General features: G+C 45.2%; 1 protein-coding gene across 1 annotated transcript in view; it reads right to left on the reverse strand.

Annotated features, from left to right (window-relative positions):
• Nucleotides 1-24,892, reverse strand: part of CDC42BPA (CDC42 binding protein kinase alpha) — a 232,860-nt gene that overhangs the window by 37,742 nt on the left and 170,226 nt on the right. The window contains exons 18-33 of the mRNA XM_018568287.1: nucleotides 22,841-22,946; nucleotides 20,320-20,444; nucleotides 15,170-15,275; nucleotides 13,060-13,208; nucleotides 11,411-11,502; nucleotides 10,534-10,610; nucleotides 9,856-9,894; nucleotides 9,044-9,163; nucleotides 7,466-7,546; nucleotides 6,988-7,093; nucleotides 6,396-6,532; nucleotides 6,102-6,241; nucleotides 5,941-6,022; nucleotides 4,332-4,548; nucleotides 3,689-3,757; nucleotides 686-1,279 (exon numbers count right to left, since the gene is read on the reverse strand). Coding sequence (XP_018423789.1) covers nucleotides 686-1,279; nucleotides 3,689-3,757; nucleotides 4,332-4,548; nucleotides 5,941-6,022; nucleotides 6,102-6,241; nucleotides 6,396-6,532; nucleotides 6,988-7,093; nucleotides 7,466-7,546; nucleotides 9,044-9,163; nucleotides 9,856-9,894; nucleotides 10,534-10,610; nucleotides 11,411-11,502; nucleotides 13,060-13,208; nucleotides 15,170-15,275; nucleotides 20,320-20,444; nucleotides 22,841-22,946 — 2,240 coding nt within the window. The remainder of the gene's footprint in view (nucleotides 1-685; nucleotides 1,280-3,688; nucleotides 3,758-4,331; nucleotides 4,549-5,940; nucleotides 6,023-6,101; nucleotides 6,242-6,395; nucleotides 6,533-6,987; nucleotides 7,094-7,465; nucleotides 7,547-9,043; nucleotides 9,164-9,855; nucleotides 9,895-10,533; nucleotides 10,611-11,410; nucleotides 11,503-13,059; nucleotides 13,209-15,169; nucleotides 15,276-20,319; nucleotides 20,445-22,840; nucleotides 22,947-24,892) is intronic.

A 24,892-nucleotide genomic window follows, 5' to 3' on the forward strand; every position in this document is an offset into this window, starting at 1 on the left:
TGGGTAGAATGCTCCTTACACTGGCGGTCAGTGGGTAGAATGCTCCTTACACTGGCGGTCAGTGGGTAGAATGCTCCTTACACTGGCGGTCAGTGGGTAGAATGCTCCTTACACTGGCGGTCAGTGGGTAGAATGCGTCTTACACTGGTGGTCAGTGGGTAGAATGCTCCTTACACTGGTGATCAGTGGGTAGAATGCTCCCTACACTCGTGGTCAGAGGGTACAATACATTTTACACTGGTGATCAGTGGGTAGAATGCTCCTTACACTGGTGGTCAGTTGGTAGAATGCTCCTTACACTGGCGGTCATTGGGTAGAATGCTCCTTACACTGGCGGTCAGTGGGTAGAATGCGTCTTACACTGGTGGTCAGTGGGTAGAATGCTCCTTACACTGGTGATCAGTGGGTAGAATGCTCCCTACACTCGTGGTCAGAGGGTACAATACATTTTACACTGGTGATCAGTGGGTAGAATGCTCCTTACACTGGTGGTCAGTGGGTAGAATGCTCCTCATACTGGTGGTCAGTGGGTAGAATGCTCCCCTAACAGATAGCTGTGTCGGTAATTGCACATCTGAGTCTCTTTGTATAGAAAAGCCCCTTCAATATTCCACAATGATAACAATATCAAACCCATTGACTTCCAGCAACTTATCACAAGGGACGTTCTAGGCAATCGACTTACAGCAAGAAGTAGGAACCGCCGGCCACATCAGCTCCTGTTGTCGCGACCTCCGACCCTGGCAATCAACATAAACCCCAACGCTGCTAAAACACAGCAGGTATTCTTTATTTGAGATCTCCACCGCGCATATGGCGTCCGTGGGTTGCTGCGTGATGAAGGACAGCGTGTGGTCGTCGTTGTGGAGGAGGCTGGAAGGACTTCCCTCTGCGTGCAGCGGGTACCTGATAAACCCCGACTGATGACCCACGCACAGGCGCTCGTTAAATATGGCCATCCATTGGACGTTGCCCGGGACCTGGATCTCCTTGATCTTTTTGTGGCGGGTCTTGCTTTGGTTCAGTTCGTAGCAGAGAACCTGCCTCTTCATAGAGACGCACAGGCAGGTGAGGGTGCCGTGCCGCACCTGGCCAGACGCGATGCCCTGGCAGCCCTTGGTTTCAGCCAGCTTGAAGAACTCAGTCTCTCTGCCGTCCAGGGACGCCAAGGGGTAGAGGCGGACATGGCGATTTCTCCCGGAAATGACGGCAATGAGCTGCTCTTGTGGGATCAGCTCCACCTGGTGGACTTTCTTGTTGTCCCCGACTCTGATAATCTCTGCCAAGGAAGACCAAAAAACAGAATAAACTTCAACATTCATTCCCTGAGAAAACCTTTTAACCGCTTGAAGACCAGGTGTTACACCCCCTTCCTTAGACCCCCTTCCTGGCCAGGCCATTTTTCAGTATTCAGCGCTGCGGTACTTTGACTGACGTTTTTTCCGTCATGCAGCGCTGTACTGAAATACATTTTATACCATTTTTTAGGGACAGATAGATAGAATTACTGAAAAATGTGAAAAAAAAAAGGTTTTTTTTTTACATTGTTAGGAAACATTTATTATTACCCAGTTTTTTGGTAAAATATAAAAGTCTGGGTCACATCGGGTAAATAGACACCAAACATGTCAAGCTTTAAAATTGGGCGCACCCGCAAAATGACCATACCCAAAACTGGTCATAGGCGACGCTAAAAGCTTTTACCGCTCATCAGTTTAGTGTTATCAGTGATTGATGGCCCTAAAATTATTGCTCTTACTGTGACGTTCGCGGCGATATGTAACATGCGTGGCGTATTGGGCACAATTGTCGTTCTTGCACGTATGCGCCCCCGACGCATGTTTGCATGCGTGTATGTTTTTATATTCTTTTTTGTGTGCAACTTTAAATAAGTTAAAGAAACTCCAACAAAAAATAGATTTTTCTTAGTACAGGATATAGTGGGGATGAGCTAGAACTCAGTGAGATTTCTTTTTTGCTGTCTGTATGAGATTTTCCTTCACTTCCTGTACCAGAGACACAACAGGAAGTGAGAGGATCTATCTCCAAAGTAAGGGAAAATCCCTCCTTACACAGTTGTTAGATGTCACTACTGGACAATTTCCTGGTCAAGTGACAACTGGAAAATTTTGGAGTGTTCTCCTCACCTTCTGTCTATTTGATGGGTGGTAGGTAAAGCTGAACTACAGGTAAGTATAGAAGACACACATTAAGCTCTGTATTCATTAATACATCATTAAATGTATTTTTTTTAAATGCAAGCAGTGCAAGAACCTAAATTTCATTAGGAATCAGCCTATTGTAGTTCCTGTACACCAAAGCTCAGACTGGGAGAGAAAGTCGCAGAACAAGGAGCCAATCAGGTGCACTTCAGTGCAAGAAGCATACAGATAAGAGGAGAAAGCAGAGTGACGGAGAGATAGGATCATTAGTCTGCTGCTTCACCTTTCACTGCCCAGCCACATGCTACGGGAGGAACAAGATCTTTAAAAGGAGAACTATGAGGTGGATGACTTTCACTCAGCCTCATAGTTCTAGCCGACCTGTGACAATGAGACACAGGTCGGCTCAATAGATCGGAAAGTGAGCAAACGCATACCGGCGCTCGCTCACGTCCCTGCAGAGAGCGGTGACTGTCACGCAAAGATTCCCCCCACCCTCCCCTGTCCGATCCTCCAGCGCTGACTGGAGGAATGAACGGGGGAGGGGGTGGGTACAGCTGGCTCTGCCTCTAGATAGGCAGAGCCAGCTGTCAATCACGCAGCTGGGTGGATCTCGACAGTAATGTCGGCATCTGTCCCGGCTGCGGCGGTCTCAGTATACCGCGAGCTGTAGCTTGCGAAATAATGAGCTTTGGGTGACGGGAGGACGCTAGTTTATGTCCTCCCGTGATCCTGAGGAGAACTATGGGGAAAAGCACTGACCCCATAGTTCTCCTTTAAGTGTTACATAACTGCAGCAAAGAATAATCAGGTCTCCTCCCCTGCCAGACAGGGCTGTGGTGTGTGGCAGAGCTGTGCAAATATCAGCACTTGGTGAACAGCAACAAAAATCCTTTGGCAGGTCCCATATACATATATATCATATGTGTATGTAGCCGTTTGCCTGGAGTTCATCTTTCATTTCCTGTCTGAGAAGTGTCAGAGCCGGAACAGAGACAAAATCCCTTCAATGATAACATGTACACATTTTCTAGCAGAGTGGGGAAGGGGTAGGACCCCTGTCCAGTTATTATTGCTGGCGGTGTCTAGTTGGGGGATTCATCCTTTTTTTTTGTCCTGGTGACCCTTCATTTTGCAGTTGCCACCAGAACAAAGGTTGAACTTGATGGACCTGTGTCTTTATTCAACCTCAAATTCTATGTAACAAGAGGTGCAGGGAAATCCTATAACAGGGAAGACTGTTCCCGTAAAATCTTTCTCTCCAAAGTGAGGACATTTTTCCTCACTTCCTGTCGTGTCCTTATGAAAGAAGTAAAGGGAAATCTAACCAATGGAAAAGAAACAGCCAAGAAAACTGACAGAGGATCCGACAATTTCCTTCTGTATCTAACACAAGAAAATAGTTTTGTCTGAAAGTCCCGGAAATCTTTTACACATGACCGTTTTATAAATGTTACCCCAAACTGTACATGTTACACCAATGTATTTATCTGAACATATAGAGGGAACAGAAGATATTTTCTTACCATCTTTGGTGACATGAACAACAAATAATCCTTCTTCATTCCCTAGGAAGTGCTGTACTCCGTTCTCCACTGCGGGTCTCGATAAGTATCTCATTGCCCGATGTACAGTACACTGTTCGGTACAGTACATCGGCAACGCTATACAGTACTGTACTAATGCAGTACAGTACTGTATAGAGTTCCTCACTTAGCGACCAATTCGTTTTAACGACCTAGTCGTAGGAACGGAACGTTAAGTGAGGAATACCTGTATATACTAGGGATGCACCGATACAGATACTAGAATTGGTTTTGGTGCCGAGTATTTGGGCGTGTACTCGCCAAAATGCTCTGATGTCTAGCTCGATAAAAATAGAGCTTCCGGTATCGGGAAGCCGGGCAGCGAGTCATTACACGCGGTTTCCTGATTGGCCAGAAAGCCAGCTCCATGCTCCTTCATCACTTGTGCAGTGTTGAAGGTTTTTTTGGAGGGGGTGTCCAAAGTATTTACCTGATTAAGCATACTGTTGCTTAAAAAATTATTTTATTGCATGCAGGAGGGAAATAAGATCTTCCTTCACAATATGAATGATGGGCTCATATACAACTTCCCAAAAAGAAACTTTCAAAGGTAAAATAAATCTATTATTCCATAGTGCCTCACCGAGGATGGCAGCGGACTGGGTGTTCTTGATGAGCGGCAGTGTGCTATCATAGGCCTCTTTAGGGATGTAGACAGACCGGTCCTTCAGCTTGTTCTTCCTCAGGATGCGGTGCAGCTCATTCAGTACCCCCACCCACTTACTCTTGTCACTCTCGCTGTCCGCCAGGAGTAAGATGGAGCATTTGTTGCTGGACGTCGAGAGCTGAGAAGCCGTCACCTTAAAAAAAACAAAAGCACATCAAACCACACCTGAATCACCCCAAATGTGATTGTTCTGACACCTCAAATATCAGTGCTAAATCAGAGTCACTTTAAAATAAATCTGCCCTATACATTAGGTGTACCCACCCCCATATGGGCTCTATATGTCCAATAAAGTATTCTATAAGCAAGTAAATGGCATTCTGCACAGCAGAGTAGGGACTGGTCAGAGAGGGAGCACTTTGACAAAGTTGGACAGAGAGGGATCGCTTCGACGCAGCCGGCCAGAGAGGGATCACTTTGATAGAGCCGGCCAGAGAGGGACCGCTTCGACGCAGCCGGCCAGAGAGGGATCACTATGACGCAGCCGACCAGAGAGGGATCACTATGACGCAGCCGACCAGAGAGGGATCACTTTGATGGAGCTGGCCAGAGAGGGATAACTTTGACATAGCTGGCCAGCTTGAACATGTATTGCAATATGTGTGTGTGTGTATAATATATATATATATATATATATATATTTGGATTTGAGCACAGACATATCTCTATTCCTGAACATTAGGTGAACCAAGACTGTTAATAATAATATTATTATTATGTATCCGTTGGTGTATAGAATGCCCCCAGACCATAACTTTTTTTCAAGCGTGTGCTCAGATTTTCTCAGATGTCTGCACTAAGACATGAGCAACATTTTAGGCACCTTCTACAATAGGCATTTACATTTTTGGTGGGCTATCCCCTAAGGCAGGCGTAGGCAACCTTGGCTCTCCAGCTGTGCTGAAACAACAAATCCCATAAGGCATAGCAAGCCACAGGCATGACTCCCAGAGGCAGAAGCAGAGTGAGATTTGTAGTTTCAGCACACCTGGAGAGCCAAGGTTGCCTACCCCTGCCCTAAGGGTTAACTACTTCTAAATGGATGCAGACACTGCAACTTTCCTCTGAACACTGAGAGTGCACCAGGTAGTTATAATGAACCCAGACCCTCCCATTCAGGACTCAGTCTGGAAAGGACACAGTGAAACAAACATATTTTACATCAGAAAAGATAAAGGTTGGAATCCAGCAACGTTTATCACAATCCTGGCACTGTACATGAATCAAGCACAGGGAATTGTTTTTTTCCTCAGCAAAAGTGGAGTTACTTTTTAAGACCTAACTGAAAATACCCAATGCTATGAGATCTAGCGTCCCCCGCACCTCTCTTCTATTTCCTGTTCCAATGTAAGTCCTTTCTGAAGACTGAAGGAACATCTTTTTTTAGAAGGTGCAGAGTACCTGAAACTTGGCAAAATGTTTCTGACAAATCAGGTCTGGCTTGGCATGCATTTTTACTCCACAGCACAGAGAGAACAAGGGTTAGGATCAGATACAAAACACAGGGAAAACTGATGCCACTCACTCGGAAAATGCAGGGAATGTCCTTCCGATTGGCGTGGATGACATCAGAGGCCAGGACAGAGCTGACAGCAAACTCCTCGTCTCTGAAAGCAGAATACATGAATGACAAGAACTGCAAACAAGAAAAGACGGCCATGATGGCTGCCTGGTTCTTCAGCTTACCTCATATCGATGACCTGGCTCACCACACAAGATGGCTGAGAGCTTTTCCCCTCCGGAATATCATATAGGAAGAGTTTGAAGTCACACACAACTGCCAGTGCCCGTTGCCATCCCTTCTTCACTCCCGCTGGCTTGGGCACCTGAGAAACAAACACAGCGATACATCAATACCAGGGGACAAAAAGATATGGCTGAAGGTGGAAGTCTTGACTAAGCTCAGTCAGGACAATTTGGAGAAACTCCGACTCTGTGGGACAAGCTCCGAGAAGCAGAGAAGGTGCTTGACCTACTTACTCGAACGTGCCCTTCATACGCCGTCCCAATGCCTTTCTGAGGGTCGATGCCCAGTGGGCCCTTGGTCTGTTCAGGAGGAATGGGGCACAACGAGGGTGCTTTATCTGCACACGTTACATGGCAAGAGAAACCGCACACTGGCAAGAAAAAAAAATGTAATTCAATTCAATTAATGGAACTATTTATCAATGGACTGGTTTCAACACAAATATAATGGTGTGTGCCCTTCATTACCCAGCACTCATTGCAGGAATTGAATAATCAGGGAAGATTTGGGTGGTGAATAGAGATAACAATGGGAAGGCTTATGATGTTTGGATCAAAGGGAATGGGTAGTGCTCCAGAGAAACTGAACTAAACGCCTTTGGATCACACCCACACATGTAATAACTGGACCAAAGGCCATTGGTATTGACTGGTGAAGGGAGGGTGACACCATCCTGTGCACACAGGTAGCCACTAGTTAGAGTTGTCACTGGAGCGTAGGTAGAAAACTTGATTATCTCAAAAAAGGGAAAAACAATTCAGGAGAGACAACCCTATTTCAGGTATGCAGGGCACAAGGGAAAGGCTTCTGGTACTGTGCACTTACCTTCGCAGGTGCAACCCTGTCGGATCAGACCCACCATAAGTGACGTACATTGGTTGCATTTTGTTGGCGTACTGAAAGTCTTCACAACAAACTGGTGAGCTTTGGGCTACACAAGAAATAAACACATTATATTTTGGTTGACACATTTAAAGTGTACCTGTCTTTGAGAATGTAATTTATTTTTCCTTATGAGTGTTTACAAAAAACTACAAGGAGCCTCATCAATGCTAGCTCCTGGAAAGGGAAATAAATCACAGGATTCAGAATCTGTCATTGATGCATCAGGTCCTTTGTACCTAAATCTGCCTGTGTTACTGAATGCAACAGCTTCAATGCCCACATTGTCAAAGCAGGCTAGGGGGGAAAAAAGGGAAGAAAAGACTTGGTTGCTATGCGCAATCCTGAAAGTTCCTCTTTCAGAAAGAATAATACCAGAAGCTTTATACGTAGGTTTGCTTTTGCTGAAATGCGGTTTTACCTTTGGTGTGGAGGAGCCCGAGCCCAGGTAGGAAGACCTGAACGTTGGTGTCTGTGCTGAGCGTGGAGGGTGATCTGTGGCCTGTAGGGCAGAAGTAAAGAGAATTATGATACAATGCCAATCAAATGATCAGATTTAACCCACAGCAAGCTACACAATGCCAAAGCACTCTAGGACCCAAAGTGTTTGATGGGAAAGTGGCCAGGGAGATCATCAGAATAAACAAACATTAAACATCTATTGTCTGCCACATACAAAGCTTTTTTGTAACACCTCTCTCTGGGTGGCTTAATAACACCTGCTAGCTCCAAACATGCAACATTCACCATATTTATTCCCACATAATTTTTGTACAAGTCATTCTGAACTGAGAAAGCCAGCGGGATGACCAGCGAAACCTCTTCAAGAAAAATACAGCAAGTCCAGTTGCCTTGATTTATTTTTTTACAGATATAACTGAACTCTCAGTACAGATCTCTTAGTTGTCAGTTACCCTTCAGGATGCCCAAAAAATGGGACTTGCAGCCCCCTGGCCACTGTATACTTTCTACCTAGCTGCTCCTGCCACCACTAGAGGGAGCACTTTGATGCAGGTTGTTCATCACTAGAGGGATCTTATAAGAGACAAGACGTTCACCACTAGAGGGAATGCTTTACACACATGCTGTTCAGGGCTAGAGGGGACTCTTTGTATACAGGTGATTCACAACCAGAGGGAGCTCTTTGGATACAGATGGTTCACCATTAGAAGCCGCTCTTTGGAGACATGCTGTTATCAATGAGGGAGCTTTGGCATATAGGTTGTTCATTTAGCCTCAGGCGATTCAGATGCCGAGCTGTTTTCGATCACGCGACTGTTCATTGTAAACCGTGCGTTTTCCAATGCATAGAGATGTCTATGGGACCCAAACCGCATAACAACCGCCTGAAAATAGCTCCTACGCCATTTCGCGCGACAAGCGATTTAATTAGCGCGACAAACCGCAAAGGTGTGAGCAGCCTCCATTGACTTCAATGCGAATCCGTGTTTTGCACGATATTGCGCGACTCAAACCGCGCAATAAATCGCCTAGGTGTGCACCGGCCCTTATGCAGAGCCCATCTAGTTCCTCCAGTGTTGGCTGAAAAAGCGCCTTTAGCAGCACAACAGGATTTAAACCAAACTCAGGATGCTGCAGGCCCCACTGTACCAGCCTAAGTTAGCGCAAGAGTCTCTAATGTTTCTGGACAGCCTGCATGGACAACTGAAAATGCTGTTATCCTTTATAAAATACAAGTGCTCTTTTGTAATCCATATATTTGGACTACAAAAGTTTGCAAAATATATTTTAGTTTGCATCGCATTACCAGGATTTCCCAGCAAGCAGCACTGCTGGTACACGCTGTAATTGCAGGTTACTGACTCAAGAAAATGGGTCCTCGTCAGTGTTCCTGAAAGTCTCCAGCAGATAATACATTATGTGGGATGGTTAGAAGCCTTAGAGAACATAAAAAATGCAGAAGCGCACTACCAAGTAGTGACTGAGCAGGAGAAAATAATCGAATGAGACTTACCAGGGTGTGGATTAGAAGCCTTACCTCACCGGGTTCAATGTCACTCATAGTCGACGGCGACCTGGAGCGCGATATGACCTGAGATTTTGCGTCCTCATCACGTGACGGCGTATTGGACAGAGTAAAGTTGTCCACCGAATCCATCTGGAAACAGAAAACATGCTTCAGAATCCGAGACTGCGTTCTATGCGTCTGTAATTTGAAAGGGATGAGCGCAACACAAGTATAAAGGGGAACCCTAACTCCTGCAAATAATAGAATGGCAGAGTCATGAACGCGAAGAAGATACATTTGTGTCAATTGTTAAAGTACTTGAATGGATTTTTAAGATTTAACTCCTGAGTTTAGTGTCACTTTATATAATGCGTGCGATACTGAAGAGATCTGATCCACCTTGGAATTAGTAGTGCCTATGGCAGTCAGGAACCCCCACACCAGATCGGAGTCTTGGGTGTGACAGTACTGTGCCTGACGGGGTCCCTTTAAACATGACACCTCTCAGTATTATGGTTATCTCTGAAAGGACTCCCTTCTTGCCTTTGCCTTTCCTACCAAACAGAAAAACCCCCCAAAGTTTTGTGCAATAAACAGTTTAGTAAAAATGCATCTCGAGAGTGAGGCTGATCCCTGGCTCTGAAAACAAGCCTGCAGTGCCGGTCGTTGTGCATCGGTAGCCGTCCCCTTGGTTTCACTTATGCGGAACAGAAAGCGGAGCAGGAAATGCAGCCAGCCAGCATGCAGAAGGCAGAAAAAAGCCCGACATGACCCATGTAAAACAAAGACATTTATACCACAGGCAGAAAAGGGGGAGCACACAAAGCAAGACAGCCTCTTACACGTCTGCCTCTACTGGCTGGGTTGCAGGACGGAGAGCGCTTCAAGAGAGAGGAGACAGGTTACACACTCACCGCTCGCACACAGCGCTGACACACATAATAACGCTGCAGCCGCGTCACGCTGCCACTACACAGCAAGGGAACGCTTCTTTTTATACAGGTCAGATAACAGTGAGGAGACCTCGGAGAATTTCTGAAGGAAACCTGAACTAAAAATAATCCTGTTGTTGCTGGGCTCCCGCCAGCTTTAATACCCGCCAAGACTCTGATGTATATATATATATATATTATTTTATACCATAGACAAAAACAATGGCCCTTGCAGTGAGGGCGTATCCCCACTGCAAGGGTTAGTTTTTATTCTGCAAGGAGTTGCAAAGTATACAATACGCTCCATGTAATCTAGGCAAAAAATGAACCCCACGCTTTATATCACCAAGCCTGCTACAATGTTTCCATCTCACCTCTCCATCCTACTTGCAGTACAAGAGGCACCTACAAGGAACCTCATCTGTACCCGCAGTGCTGGTATTTTACAGGTACCAGACCTAACGCAGCTCACCACGCCAGGCACAGGAAATCAAGAGAGGATTATTTTTAACAATGAAAAGAAGAAATATCTACAGTTTTATTCTATACTAAAAAAAGGACTTAATTCCGTCTAGAGGGTACACTCACCTCAAAGTGATCCAGCACAGAGGTAGGTGCATTCAGAAATGCCAAGAATGAATTGTGCGATTCCTGATGTTTCACACCTAGACAAGAAAACACACAGTATGACTTTATGGCCAGCATCATTCAACCCACTTCCTCAGAGCCCAGGTCCTGGACAGTGAAAGGAGAAGCGGCACAGTAATGAGCTCATCTCTCTGTCACTATGCTCTCTCCTTTTATCAGCACATGTATTGATTGGCTCCTTGCTCCATTTCAGCATTCCATTGCATGAGATTTGATTTTCCATAAAACCTAAAGAGGCTCTCCTCTATCAGCATGCTTCTAGTCAGCACATGAGCTGATTGGCTCTTGGCTCTGTACTGCTTCCTCCTCCTTCACTCCAGCCCTGCTGTGCAGGAACTGCAAAAGGCTGGTATCAGGGCAGATTTAGGTACTCACACTGCCTGCATTCTAAAAAATAAATCGAATGATGTATTAATGATCACAGAGCTGCATTTGATATCCGCTTTAGGTTAGAGTGTGGAAGGGTAAGATCCCCTGTCAGATTTTTATTGCTGTGGGTGTCCTATTGGGGAGAGACACCTTCTCTATTTGTCATGTGACAGTGACGGGAATTTCACTGTGTTATAGTTGTCACCAGAACAGATAGAAGTCTGTTAACTGTTCCAGTGATAACTATTTGCCCAAAACATGGGGTGATTTCCTCAGTTCCTGTTGTATCTCCGGGACAGGAAGTGATAGAAAATCTCCCCATGGGGACAAAGATAACAAAACACAGGTACATGAGTTTTATATACTGCTACAACAGCTGCTTGCTATTTGTCATAGTCACCCCTGCACACCACAAAGCACGGATGTCTAGCCCTCTGGTGTCTGTTACCTTTCTCCGATCGGAACTCTTCGGTTTCCCATTTCAGCTTCTCAATCTCTGCCGCCAGCTCCTGGTTCCTCTTCTCGGACTCCTGCAGTTTACTGTCAGGTCAAAAAAAGAAAAAGGTGAACAAGGTTCAGCTAGAATCCAACCGTCGTCACTTTCAGGTGGAAGAATATAGGCGAATAGTTTGCTGCGTTCAGGGACGGGGTAGACACTGCCTCTTGACGCAGTTACACTCCACTGCACACAAACGTATCAATAAACTGCAGTCAGTTTGTGTGCGACCAAAAATGGCATCCCGATGTCGTCCCTGGATGCACACCACCTGCGTCCAGGATCAGTCAGAGGCTATGTGTAATAGCATTGATGAGCGGCTACATGCAAACAGCGGCAGTGGCGGCCATTGATTTGTGACCACTGCTGTTGGTTGGTCACGGCTGTTCACACGCGCTGCATGCATGCAACATATGGCTCAGTCAGCAAGAATCACCAGATACTTGCCACATCTGCCCCCAGCTGCTCGTGTGAATGTGACCTAATTGTTGTGAATGGCAAATCGAGAAATTCACCAGCGCTATTTACTCCAAGTGCTAAACCAAGGTTACATTGTTAACTTATATTTAACTCTTTATTTTCTTCCCTTGGAAACAATGTAGCTGCACCCCGTGGATCATTACAGGTATCAGTAATATGACAATAAAATACAAATTGGAACGGTAACACAGCTGCATATTTGCTGCTGCCATGTTCACAAAGCTCTCCAGCGTATAACAACTGCAATTACAATTATTCCACCTCATTTCACTTGTAATAAACATATTTCACCAGGAGACAGTGCTGAAAGTTATGTCTATAAACCGACCACCAGATGGCGACAAAACACCATTTTAAAGAACATGAATGATAAATCAGATCGCTATGGGGGGACTTTACTTAAACTGGAGCAGGCAGAATCTGGAGCAGCTGTGTATAGTAACCAATCAGCTTATATCTTCAGCTTGTTTAGAAGGGAGGACGCTAGTTTGTGTCCTCCCGTTACCCCAAGGAGAACTATGGGGAAAAACACTGACCCCATAGTTCTCCTTTAAGCTTTAAAAAATGACAGATAGAAGATGACTGAGTGCCATGCACTGCTGCTCCAGTAAATTCCTCCTATGTATCACACATAACTATTTTTTTTTTACATTCTATTTTAAAGGTTTTATCATCCTTTGCTGCATATTGGCACCGCACATCTCATGCAGCCCCTTTTACCGCCACTTCCTGCCTGCATGCAATCCAGCAACTTCTGCACCCCATTTCTAACGGCGGTTTCCTGATGGTGACAGCAGCCCATGCCTTCCTTCCAACAGGCGAACTGTAGGCACATAGTTTCTTGTGATTATGAAGCATTTCTCACAATTCACTGTGGCAAAAAATGAACATTTCTTGTTGGCCAACGCAAATAATGACAAATTGTGGAATTATCATAGAACATAATCAGTTTATACTGTTTAGAATTCACTAATTTTTGTGCCTTGTTAAGGTTTCAATTGTCAGGCGAGTTTCACTTTGAAATTGAGTGAACACCAGAGAGGGACAAACAGAGTACGGTAGCTTGCGGTCATCTGCACAGTCTGTGAAGCTCCATGCCTTGTGGCAGGTGATACACGTACCATTCTGTAGCAATGATAGCCGCCTTGGCCTTGTTGAGCTCTTCCTGGATGGTTTGCTTAGCCCGGATTTCAGCATCCAGAGCAGACTGCAGCTCCAACCTGGCCGACATGTCAAGCTTGGCAAAGCGTCGCATCTTCCAAGGCATGTCCTGTCACAGAGGAAGCACAGAACACAGCCATGAGTCATCTCATACATAGTATCAGCAGAAGGTCTGTCTTGAAGTGGACCATTCATTTAAAGTGACACTAAACTGAGGAGTTAAATCTTAAAAATGCATTCAGGTACCCTAACTATTAACAACAATGTATCTTATTTGTGTATAACTCGGCTGTAGATCCTCAAACCATCTCTGAATTGGTGCTGACACTGTCCTTCCTTCTGGAGGGTGGCTACTTTTGTTCCCGATGGTCCCTGTGTGTGTTGTAAAGTACTCACCGCTCCAAGCTCACTCCTGTGATGGACTACAATCTCATCTTTATCTTATTTGCATTGAGATTGTAGTCCATCACTGGAGTGAGCTTGGAGCGGTGACTACTTTACAACACACACAGGGACCATGGGGAACAAAAGCAGCCACCCTCCAGAAGGAAGGACAGTGTCAGCACCAATTCAGAGATGATTTGACAACCTGGCTCGCAATCGGCCTTCCAACTCACCCCAAAGGTCATCAGTAGAGTTGAGGTCAGGGCTCTGTGTAGGCACCTCGAGTTCCACCACACCAAGCTGGACAAACCATGTCTTTATGGTGCTGGCTTTGTGCATAGGGGCACAGTCTGAAACAGAAAAAGGCCTTCCCCAAACTGTTACCTCAAGGTTGGTAACCTCGTGGTTACCACAGTTGTCTACAATGCCTTTGTATGCTGTTAGCATTGACAATACCCCGACCTAGAAACACTAGAATGTAATCATTTGCAGAGATGCTCACCTATTTTTGGCCATATAGTGTATGTCGGTAGGTCATTTACAGAACATATTTACACTTCTTGCTATGCAGACTAATAACTACAAGAAAATGTCTGCCCGCTGAACCAACATGTTCAGCTCCCTTCACATTAACATACACCTTTGCTGGGGGCCACCGCTTGCCTAGTAGTCAATAAACCTCTTTCACAGATAACATACTAGTCCAGATCCAGTGTGGCTTTGTGTACTAAGTCAAACATTTGTTGCAAAGCTTTGCTTAAACTGCTTTATTCGATGTTCATTTGCCTTTAGGTTTGCTCTTTACATACACAGGGCGGTGCAGAGGGTGCCTGGGCTCCTCGCGTTCATGACTCTGCCATTCTATTATTTGCAGGAGTTAGGGTTCCCCTTTATACTTGTGTTGCGCTCATCCCTTTCAAATTACAGACGCAGAGAACGCAGTCTCGGATTCTGAAGCATGTTTTCTGTTCTGTGTACCCGCCCGTCCCCCGTCCGTTCCGCCAGTCAGCGCTGGAGGATCAGACAGTGGAGGGGGGAATCCAGTCCCTCCCCTGTCACGGCTCTCTGCTGGCACAGGATCGAGAAGTGAGCGAGCTCCGGTATGTGTTCGCTCACTTCCCGATCTACTGAGCCGACCTGTGAAAGTTTCATTGTCGCAGGTCGGCTCAGATTATGAGGCTGAGTGAAAATTACTCGCCTCATAATTCTCCTTTAACTCCTGAGTCACCCTTTTCATCAGTCGACCCCCCAAAACATCAGAATAGAAGCTGCTCTTTCATAACAGAGTCCTTTGCTTTCACATCAGAATTCCCCATTACATCAGAAGCCCCCTTCATCTCAGTCTTCATTCCCCCTTCACATCACAATCCCACTACCACAAAATTTGAGGCACCCCTGAGGAAGCCAGAAAGCACACCAGGCCTGGTTGAGATAGGCATGCAGATACCTCATCTCAGGGGTAGGCAAGCTCGGCACTTCAGCTGTATTGGACCTAAAAGGTCCCATGAGACATTGCAAGACTAACAAATAAAAGCAGAAGCATGATGGGATTTGCAGTTTCATCAAAGCTGGAGGGCAGAGGTTGCCTGCCCATGCACTATGATAGCATTATCTTCTGCCAGTTTAGCTTATAAGTGTACAGTGGATGTAAGAAGTGGGGGGCCCCACAAGCTTAATGCTCCTTACCGTGGCTCGTGCCCCCAGACTTGAATTTCTCAGAGTCTCCAGCTCTTCTGTCATCTTGGAAGCCAATGCTTGCAGGTAGCCCCGCGCATCCTTCTCATCGCTCACCCTGAGGAGAGAACAGCCAGATCTTTACAGAGGTCCAAACAATGGGGTCAGAAAAACCAACATAGGTCAACTTTAAAAGTGCAACGGTTTCCCATATCCAATGGAGGCAGCCAATGTTGTGGCAAACCAAAATCACCGGCAACTTATCAGCTAATGCACAACTGCTCTCTGATCACGTTATCTGTTCAGGCAGAGACATGCAATGAAGCCGTTTTCATAGGCAGTTCTGGGCAGGTTACCAAACTTAAAAGCCCTGAAGAAGGAGGCGAGTTAAGATCCCTGAAGCACACTGGAATTATGGACAAGGTTTTCATCAAATAAAGACTTTGTCTTCAACATTTCAGATAACTAAGAGCCACAAGAGCCGTCCACCAGTGACAGCGGCAGGAAGACCACTCTTTCTACTTACAAAATGGCAGCCTATGGTAGCATTGTGAATGTTCTTATCACACATTGGACTAAGCTGAATCTGATATAGAAAACCTGTACTGTGGAAATAAGTTGCCTGGCTGTTATGCCAATCCACAGGCGTCACTGCTTTTGGAGTCACTGAGATGCAACAAGTATGAATTTTGATTCCAACTTTCGGCTGTCTAGCTGCAGAAGCTCCAAAAGTACAGAAGAGATAGCCAGAGAAATATTTTCAGAAAGAGGTAACAAGCAGCAGGCTCTGCAGTTTCTAATTCTTCACAAGATGTCCTCAGCGTTCCAGGTTTAATGGCACTCAATGTCACCCAATCCAGACTGAGTGCATGATGTCATGGGCCTGCCCCTGAGGGATCCAGCACTGCTCTCTGCATCATCCAGGCCTGCCCACTGGTGGGAGGAGACCAAAAGGGAAGAAGGCCCAGTACATCACATGACCAGCCGGAAGCCATATACAAGGGGAAAAAAAAGCATAAAATTCTGCTAGAGGTGGGCTCATGGGCAAGGGTCTTGGGGGAGAGCCGCAGAGGGAGCACAGAACACAGCCATGAGTCATCTCATACATACTACCAAGCAGAAGGTCTGACTTGAAGTGGACCTGTCATTTAAAGTGACACTAAACTCAGGAGTTAAATCTTAAAAATGCTTCTTTGGGTTTTGGGAGTGGGTGCTTCTTTACTGGGGAAAGGAGCCTAGTGCAAGACTTTGGGCTTTAAAATAAACCTGTTCGTGCGAAGAAGGTAGTGATACTGCGGTGGAGACAGAGCGCGCCTCCGAACCTCTCCCACTGGAAGGGCCTTGTTAACTCATACTTATGCCTTTATAAGGTGACCTATCTGAGGAGAGGATGCCCCAGTAAGTTTTCTAAGGTCTGTGGTTGTTGGTTGGAATCTGCTGACACCGCGGCCTGAGGGGTTTGATTTTTCTCCAACGCGGAGCGCTTAGTGAGTGTACACTAGGGGCCTTGATTCACTGTATGCTTAACCTTGTAAATATGATACTCTGCTTGGTGCTGTTGGACTTTGGGAGACTCACACTTTCCCCGGGGGGGGGGGTTTGGACACAGACCCTGATTATGGGTCTGTTCTTCCAAGGGTTTTTCAATTGTTTTTCTCTGTTATTTACTGTACTGAAATATGTGCCCTCACGACTGTGAGTGCCTATGACTATGTTCTGTATTGTAAAACTTCAATAAAGAGAATTTATTAAAGAATAAATAAACCCATTCTAAGCCTGCAATTAAAACAGACTATTTAATAACAAACTGCATAAGAAAAGGATACCGTCAGTGGGAACTGAATTTCTACTGAAGGTAGTCAGTGAAGGTAACCGCTGTTTATACATTTATCACTTTCTAAGGTGAACTGACCTGGTGTGTGACAGGCTCACATTAAGGTAAACTGAGTGGACTTTCTGAATAGCCATTTAGCAGTTCAGGGATCAATTTTACTTTCTGTCTTGTGTGGCTCATTAAACCTGTTACAGACGTACATTTTACCCTGTGTGATGACATCACCAGGAGACGTTTTACAGAAGGGCCGAGCACAGAACACCCTTGTGATTCCCCTGTATACACTGCATACAGCTGTAACCCAGAAGTCATTGCCCCTAGGGAAATTCTTTCTGCATTCCTGTCAATTTCCTGCAGCTAAAGGGTTAAGCCTGCAATCCCTAACTTGGCTCCCATCCACAAGGTCAGGCTCTCCGATTCCTCAATGTCCACATCCAGGTCCAGGGAACTGAGGGATCTTTCCAAAACTTTGCCCAAATAAGGACAATGATGCTGGGCTGTGTGCAGGGGCTGCGTTCCCATAAAAAGACAACTTTTACTGCTCCGATGGCAGCGGGAGAGGAGAGATGGGCTGCTCCGGTGACAACCATGTGTGGAACCTGGAATAATGTAAACATCTAATAAAAACAGCCTCCCAGTAACATTTCTGAGGCTTCAGTTCATATCAATGCAGTCAGGAGATCACCGAGAGACCTAAAAGAAGCAAACACAAAGTATGCAATACAGTGCAATGGTGCAGCACTCCGATCCATGATCATGCAGCACTTCGATCCATCACCAGGCAGCACTGCAATCCGTCACCAGGCCGCACTGCAATCCGTCACCAGGCCGCACTGCAATCCAACGCTGCATCGATATCACTGCCTGGGAATCAGTCTTCTCACTGGTTTCCACTAATTTTATCCACCCCAGGAGCAATACTTTCAAAAAACAAAGATTTCTCTGGGTATTACTATCTGAGCCCTCCATTTTTTACACCACTGTCAAAGCTCTGAAGAAGGGAGGCGTGTTTGCTGACTAAACGGTTCGGACACTATGATCACTGATAGGATTTCCATGCATTTAAACAGGGGCATCCCTAGGTTTTTTGCCGCCTGAGGCTGGAAAAGGGAGGGGGAGGGGGGGCAGCATTCCCCCGAGCTCCTGGCAACCAGTGACATCACTGGTTGCCAGAAGCTCAGCGGGATGCTGGCAAGAGCGGCCCAGGTTACTAAGAGCTGGGCAGATAGATGTGTATGGGCCTTACACATCTCAAAAGCAGTGATGAAAAAAACTGAAGGTGGTGGCACTTACGTGTGATTGCCAGGATCTGGAGATGGGCGGCCGGTGTGGAGGATCGGGGCACTCGTGATGTGGTGTCCGACTGTGGTCGAAATGCTCTGGCTAGAAAGTGGGCGGCAGGCACACTGCAAACATTGTGCAGCACAGCAGCCATGTAGCTCTGCCTGCAGCTCCCCCAGGAGATGCCGCCTAAGGCAACAGTCTCAGACTGCCCACTTATAGGTCAGCCCTGCATTTAAACCATGGTAAACGGATCAAAATAGAAGATAAAGTAAGCAGGTGAAGGAGTATTAAAGTTATATTTTGGTGCTATAACCCTTGCTTTGCCCATTCAGTGCTCTTAACAAAACCACGGCAAGTCAATAGCAAAGGGTTTTGTACAATACATTGGAAGTATACAACAGAGATAATGTGAAATGAATGTGAAAACAGAATTGTGAGGGGTTAACAGTAAAGGTTTTCCATAGAGCTGACATTAAGACGCATGTTTCCTGCGTGACGTACTTCAATAAAGGTCACAAACATAATTTAAATGAGAGCTGCAGGTTGCAAACTCCATCTATAAAGCTCCTGTCAAGAGCCACGCGTGGAAAAAAATTTGGTCTGAGCTGAATGTTAAATACATTAAAGCACAATGATTACTGAGGAATGAAAGAATGATCTGCTCTCCCCCATGCAGATAGCTGGTCCTTGAAGATATACAGCCAGGTCACACGAGAGGCCTGTGCCCACACTGCAAGCCCCTATTTCAGAGGAATTCAGAGGAATTTGTGGGTATTAAAAATAATGTATAACCATCACGAAAAAAGCCTTTACTGCCAAAGAGACAAAGTTACATTTTTATACTTTTCTTTATCTTGATTCTATTTTTAAGCATTCTACAATCTGTAGCTCAATGTTCTCCTGCACAATACCTTATATAGAGGGAACATTAGACTAAGTTTCCCTGCATGCACCAAGTTGTCAAAACCAACTGCACTGGACAGCTCTGGGTCTCCACTAGCAATCAAAACAGAAAAAATGGTCACCAGCACTCCCAAGTTTTCTTCAAAACAAAATCCTTTTATTCATTCTAGGAGGTCATATCACCATGCGTGGCAACGTTTCAGAACCTGTCCGGCCCCTTCATCAGGCAAACAAATGTCTGCCTGATGAAGGGGCCGGACAGGTTTCAATGTATGAGAGTTAATAGAATTATGTAAAAGTCACTTTTGTTTGCCTGATGAAGGGGCCGGGCGGATTCCGAAACATTGCCACGCATGGTGATATGACCTCCTAGAATGAATAAAAGGATTTCGTTTTGAAGAAAACTTGGGAGCGCTGGTGACCATTTTTTCCTGTTTTTCAGTATTTGGAGGCGCCATACACGGCCACTTCCACACCCCCCCACATTGTATGGGGCTTCTCGGTCAGGAATGCAGTGGGACTCTCTATTTGACTCCACTAGCAATCAGGAACCAACAATCGATCATGTGATCGCCATGTCAACTATGGCATAGTGACCACATGGCTTTATTAATGAACAAAACCACGATGTGGAAACTGCGATTCTGTTTCTTTCTAGGTGCACGTTCAGTTCAGATAAAGTTGTTTTTTATGTTAAGCGTATGATTTTTTCCTTGTCACATCTGGTAGCGGCAGTCCACCAGTAATCATACATGGTACAATGACATGCGGCTTAGAATAGTTGACTGTCGCTGGACGCATCTATACACAGGTAAATCCTGTGCTATATCCTTCCACCAGAAATGACATGCTATGATGTCACATCCTCCGCATATTGACCTCACCAACCAACCTGTACTGCTGTAAGAATGTGGTCACATCTGAAGAAAGACTGACAGCAGGACTCCAATGTATGACAGTTAATAGAATTAAGTAATAAACAACACATAGGGGATGATTTATAAATCATCGCCCAGCCATGCTGGACAAATGCCGTTCAGACAGCTTTCTCGCCACTGGGAATTTCCTATGCTCCTTTGATCCATTTAGTGGCCAGAATAGTTCAACATGTAAAAAATAAAAGTGACAGATAAATACAAACCATTGGATGATTTCCGTTATCTGCGCCTCCCAGTGAGCCACTGATTCCTTCTTGTCGGCCAGATCCCTCATCTCCTCCTCCAGTTGCCGGTTGTTGACGCTCTGTCTCTCCAGCATGGAGGTCAGCTGGCAAGAACAATAAGGGATACAAATTTTGAATCACAAAAGAAATAAGTAGAGAGCGGCAATGAATGAAAGAGAATATAGTGAGTTTAAAGGTATACATGTGACTGAGATCAGCCTAACAGATATGTATAGTGTATATTGGCCAAGATACAACACAAGTGTTACTGCACCAATTACAAGCTGCTTACACACCCCACCACTAATGTCCAACTTCCTGTATTAAATCTATCCTCCGTCTTCCAACCTGGATGTTTCTTTTTATTTATTTTTTACATATCCCAGTGCTTTAGAGATAAAACCCAAAAAATAACATCATGGACACGGATCCTCTCGCTCACATAATACAACATAGGAATTAATTATAATAATTACATTATATTCCTTTTGTATTGCAACTGCAAACAGAACTGTTTTCCTATGATGAGAATATGAGGATACAAATTAAGCAATTAGAGAATATAAAAAAAAAAAAGCAAATTAGAACGTTTATGACCTAAAGCTGAACTCCCGGTAGATATAAAAGCCACCAATGAATGTAGTCATGTGTTTATTGAAAAACCATGTCATGTATTTAAAATCAGAGCTAATTTAGACAGCCAATTTCAATTTAGTTTTAGTCCTATTTCTGTCATCTGAATTGTTTTAGTTTTAGTCTCTTTTTAGTCGACTAAATCTACACTAGATCTAGTCTGCTAAAATCTAGTGGGTTAATGGGTAATTTAAGAATCTCTCTGGAATTCCCAATCTCATGATCTACTCCTGGAGTAAACATCTGTTAACCTGTTATTACTTATGGTATTCAGTAGGGATGCACTGATACCGATACTAGTATCGGTGCTGAGTATTTGGGCGAGTATTTGTACTTGCTCCGATGCCTAGCCCGATACTTCCGGTATCAGGAAGCCGGGCAGCGCTTCACTACGCGGTGCCCGGCTTCCCGCTCTCTCGTTACTTGTGACGAGAGAGCATGGGGCCAGCTTCCCGGCCAATCAGGAAGCCGGGCAGCGTGTAATGACGCGCTGCCCGGCTTCCTGATTGGTCGGGGAAGCTGGCCAATCAGAAAGCCAAGCGCCGTGTAATGACGCGACACACGGCTTCCTGATTGCCCGGGAAGCCGGCTTCATGCTCCTTCGTCACCTCATGACAAGGGAGCATGGAGCCGGCTTCCCGGCCAATCAGGGAGCCGGGCGCCACGTCATTACACGGCGCCTGGCTTCCTGAATGGCCAGAAAGCCGGCTCCATGCTTTTTCGCCACTTAGTGACAAGAAGCATGGGGACGGCTTCCCTGCTTTTTCGGGAAGCTGGGTGGCGAGTCTTTACACGCCGCCTGGCTTCCTGAATGGGACGTCCGGTACTCGGTATCAGCGAGTATGGAAAAAGAAATATCGGTACTCGATACCGAAATACCGGTATCAGTGCATCCCTAGCATTCAGGTTTGAACATGCAATACAGACACACATGTAACTGTTGTGATATATAACATGTCTTTATCTTAAAATTAGATGAAACCAAGTCTTATAAAGAAACAATAATATTGAGCATTTTCCAATAATTAGATCTGGATTGATTAGAACAACTTGCGTATGACATTCTTCATTCTTTTGAGCAGAAACGCAACTCTAAAGTATTAAAGTGAAAACTATATTGGCAGTAATGCTAATGCACATATTACCTATTAGCCGTCCATTCAGGATGGAACCGGAACGGGAAGTCCAAAGAGATTAGTTCTGATTGGATCTCCAAATCGTCTCTCCCTAACATTTTAGTCTAGTTTTAGTTAGTTGACTAAAATGTCAATATATTGTTGTTAGTTTTAGACATCATAACTTAGTTCTTATTTCGTTTAGTCACTGAAAAAGTTTTGTTGATGAAAACCATGACGGAAATGATAAGTCCACGAAACTAACACTGTTTAAAACGCAGCTTAGTGTAAGTACTTCCATTTAATATGACTCAGCCTCTTGTAAGCTAGAAGAGCGAGGGGCTGTTGTTTGAGGACAGGCATCTGCTTGGACAAGATGTCCAAACTATTTTGCCTAACCACAGCAAAGAAAAGTCTGAAACAGCTGGGTAAATCTCAGGACTGGATGGACAGAAGTAAAGATCCATTGGCTGGTAAAACAGCTTTCATATATGTAGGTGGTGGAGACTGAGACTGGCCTTGCTTCCTGTGCCTGCCCATCTTAATGTGAATGGTGGCCTCTTTGACTGATATAAAAAAATAGGACATAAAGGCCAAGGTCAACATTTCCTGTAAAAAAGTGAGATTTGCATAAATCTCTGAATCCACTGGTGATTTTGACATACAGTGAAGGGAACTTGTTTGAACTGCCCACTGTATTCTCCAACCCAACACTCAGCTTAGACAGACGATGGACCAGGTACAGAAATTACCTTGTCAAGTTCACTGGAGAATTTCTTGTTCTCGTCGGACAGGAGGACCCGCTCCCGATCAAACTTCTGCTTAGTCTCCGCTTCAAACTCTTCTCTTTCACTTTGACTATAAAATAAATGGCAGAAGGTGCCGTAGATAATGTGTGATTGGCCATTCTACACAATGCAATGCTCCTAAGCAGCGGCTCATGTTAGTTTATTTATTATTATTTATAACAGGTACTTATATAATGCTGGGAATTTAGGTAACTTTACATATTGTACATTTACACCAGGAGCTTACAATTGAAATGATCACACGTGTATGCGCACATGCACACTTGGACCAGTTTAGATGGGAGCCATTTAACTCATTCACTGCCAGATTGTTTTTTGCACAAAGGATGTTAAGAAATGACAGAGACCCATGTGCTTGAAGTATGGATGAGGAAGGGGTATTTTAGGTCAAGAGTGGTGGTGGGCAGGTGGGGTAGTTTAGGTGTGGGGGAATGGGGTACCTTAGTTGGTGGTGGGGGCGTTGGGATAGCATACTTTAGGTTGGGGGGAGGACTTGTTCAGGGGCATGTCCGCTATGCTGGACGGATCCCCGTTCGGTGTTACCCAGAGCTTAGTTCTAAAAGCTGCCATCTACTTGGCTTATTATGGTTTCCTGAGACCGGGTGAGTTCACGTCCTCCAGTCCCATAGCCGCTACAGTACGTAGGAGGAACCTATGCCGCTACCCGGACCACTATACGTTGAGCCTCGAGCGGAGTAAAACCAATCAGGTAGGCGCACCCACACGGATCGAGTTGTTTCCGTCTGGCAATGCGTGGTGCCCCGTCTCGGTGTTGGACTGTCTCATGGCCAAGCTGTCACCGACACCGCCGCACGGGCCGTTGCTGCCTTTCCCAGTCACCCCTCTCTCCTCGCAGCAGTTCGTCACACACGTCAGGGTACTCCTCGGGCAGCTAGGGGAGAATCCCAAACGTTACTCAGGGAACTCCTTCCGCATAGGGGCAGCCTCAGCCGCCTCCCGACATGGAGTTCCTGCCCACGTCATCAAGCAGTTAGGCAGGTGGAAATCGACATGCTTCGTCAGATATGTTCCGAACCCTCAAGTAGAGATGGCAAGAGCATTTTCTTGTTTGGCTGTATAAATGTAGATACGAATAAAAGCAATTGAGTTCTAAATGGTTGTTTTGCCCCCTTATTGGCGTACCGTCCACCCGGACCATGGCACATCTCAGGTCCGCATGTTTGTATTGTTGTCAATTTTGTCTAGTACACAGGTCAGAGACATTAGACAACGGACGTACGGGTCGTCAGCAGGTGGCGCCGGGCAAGTGCTTTCCAGTATCAGGTAAGTAGACTCTGAGTACAACTGCACTTTGTTTGAAAGTGATCTTATCCTTTTAAGGGGCCATCCCTAGACCATACATAGCTTTAATGTTATTTGGCTGACACAAGTATGGGGCAAGTGTATAAACCCAACATCATTTCTGGATGCTGATGGCTATTTCATGACCTGGAAGTTTGAGGGAACCCCTTAATTTAGATCAAGTGTTGTAGCAAAGCTGAGAATGTTACAAAAGTGCAGCTTTGATTGGAATTTGGTAAATGTTGGACCAAGATAGGGTAAACCGATTTCAAGGTGTGGAACCAGTTTAAATCTTATGGGCCGGAGCTCAACATTTTCAGTACGAACATAAAACGACCGATCATAGCAAACATCCGCATCAAAGCCTCAGCCTTTATATTCCCTGTATTATAAGGACCTTCGGATGTGTTTAGACATAAATCTCTCCAGTTAAAATAAAATAAACATTTGCGGATTTGCAAGCAGACTGCAAAGAACTTTATACTTTCCCTTTTTAGGATGGATCAAGAGGCACGAACAGAACCAGCCAATTCAGGATTAGTCAATACAAATGTCTTTATACACAAATGGAACAAACTGCAGAGCCCCGGGGGGCATACCATTACATTACTTCAGAAAAATTACACTGACACTTGGGGTCCAAAAAACAATTATATATTGGAGTCCTTAGAACAATGACACACCGACACTTGG

Source organism: Nanorana parkeri, unplaced genomic scaffold (assembly GCF_000935625.1).
Source record: "Nanorana parkeri isolate BGI_ZX_2015 unplaced genomic scaffold, ASM93562v1 scaffold31, whole genome shotgun sequence".
Classification (NCBI taxonomy): domain Eukaryota; kingdom Metazoa; phylum Chordata; class Amphibia; order Anura; family Dicroglossidae; genus Nanorana; species Nanorana parkeri.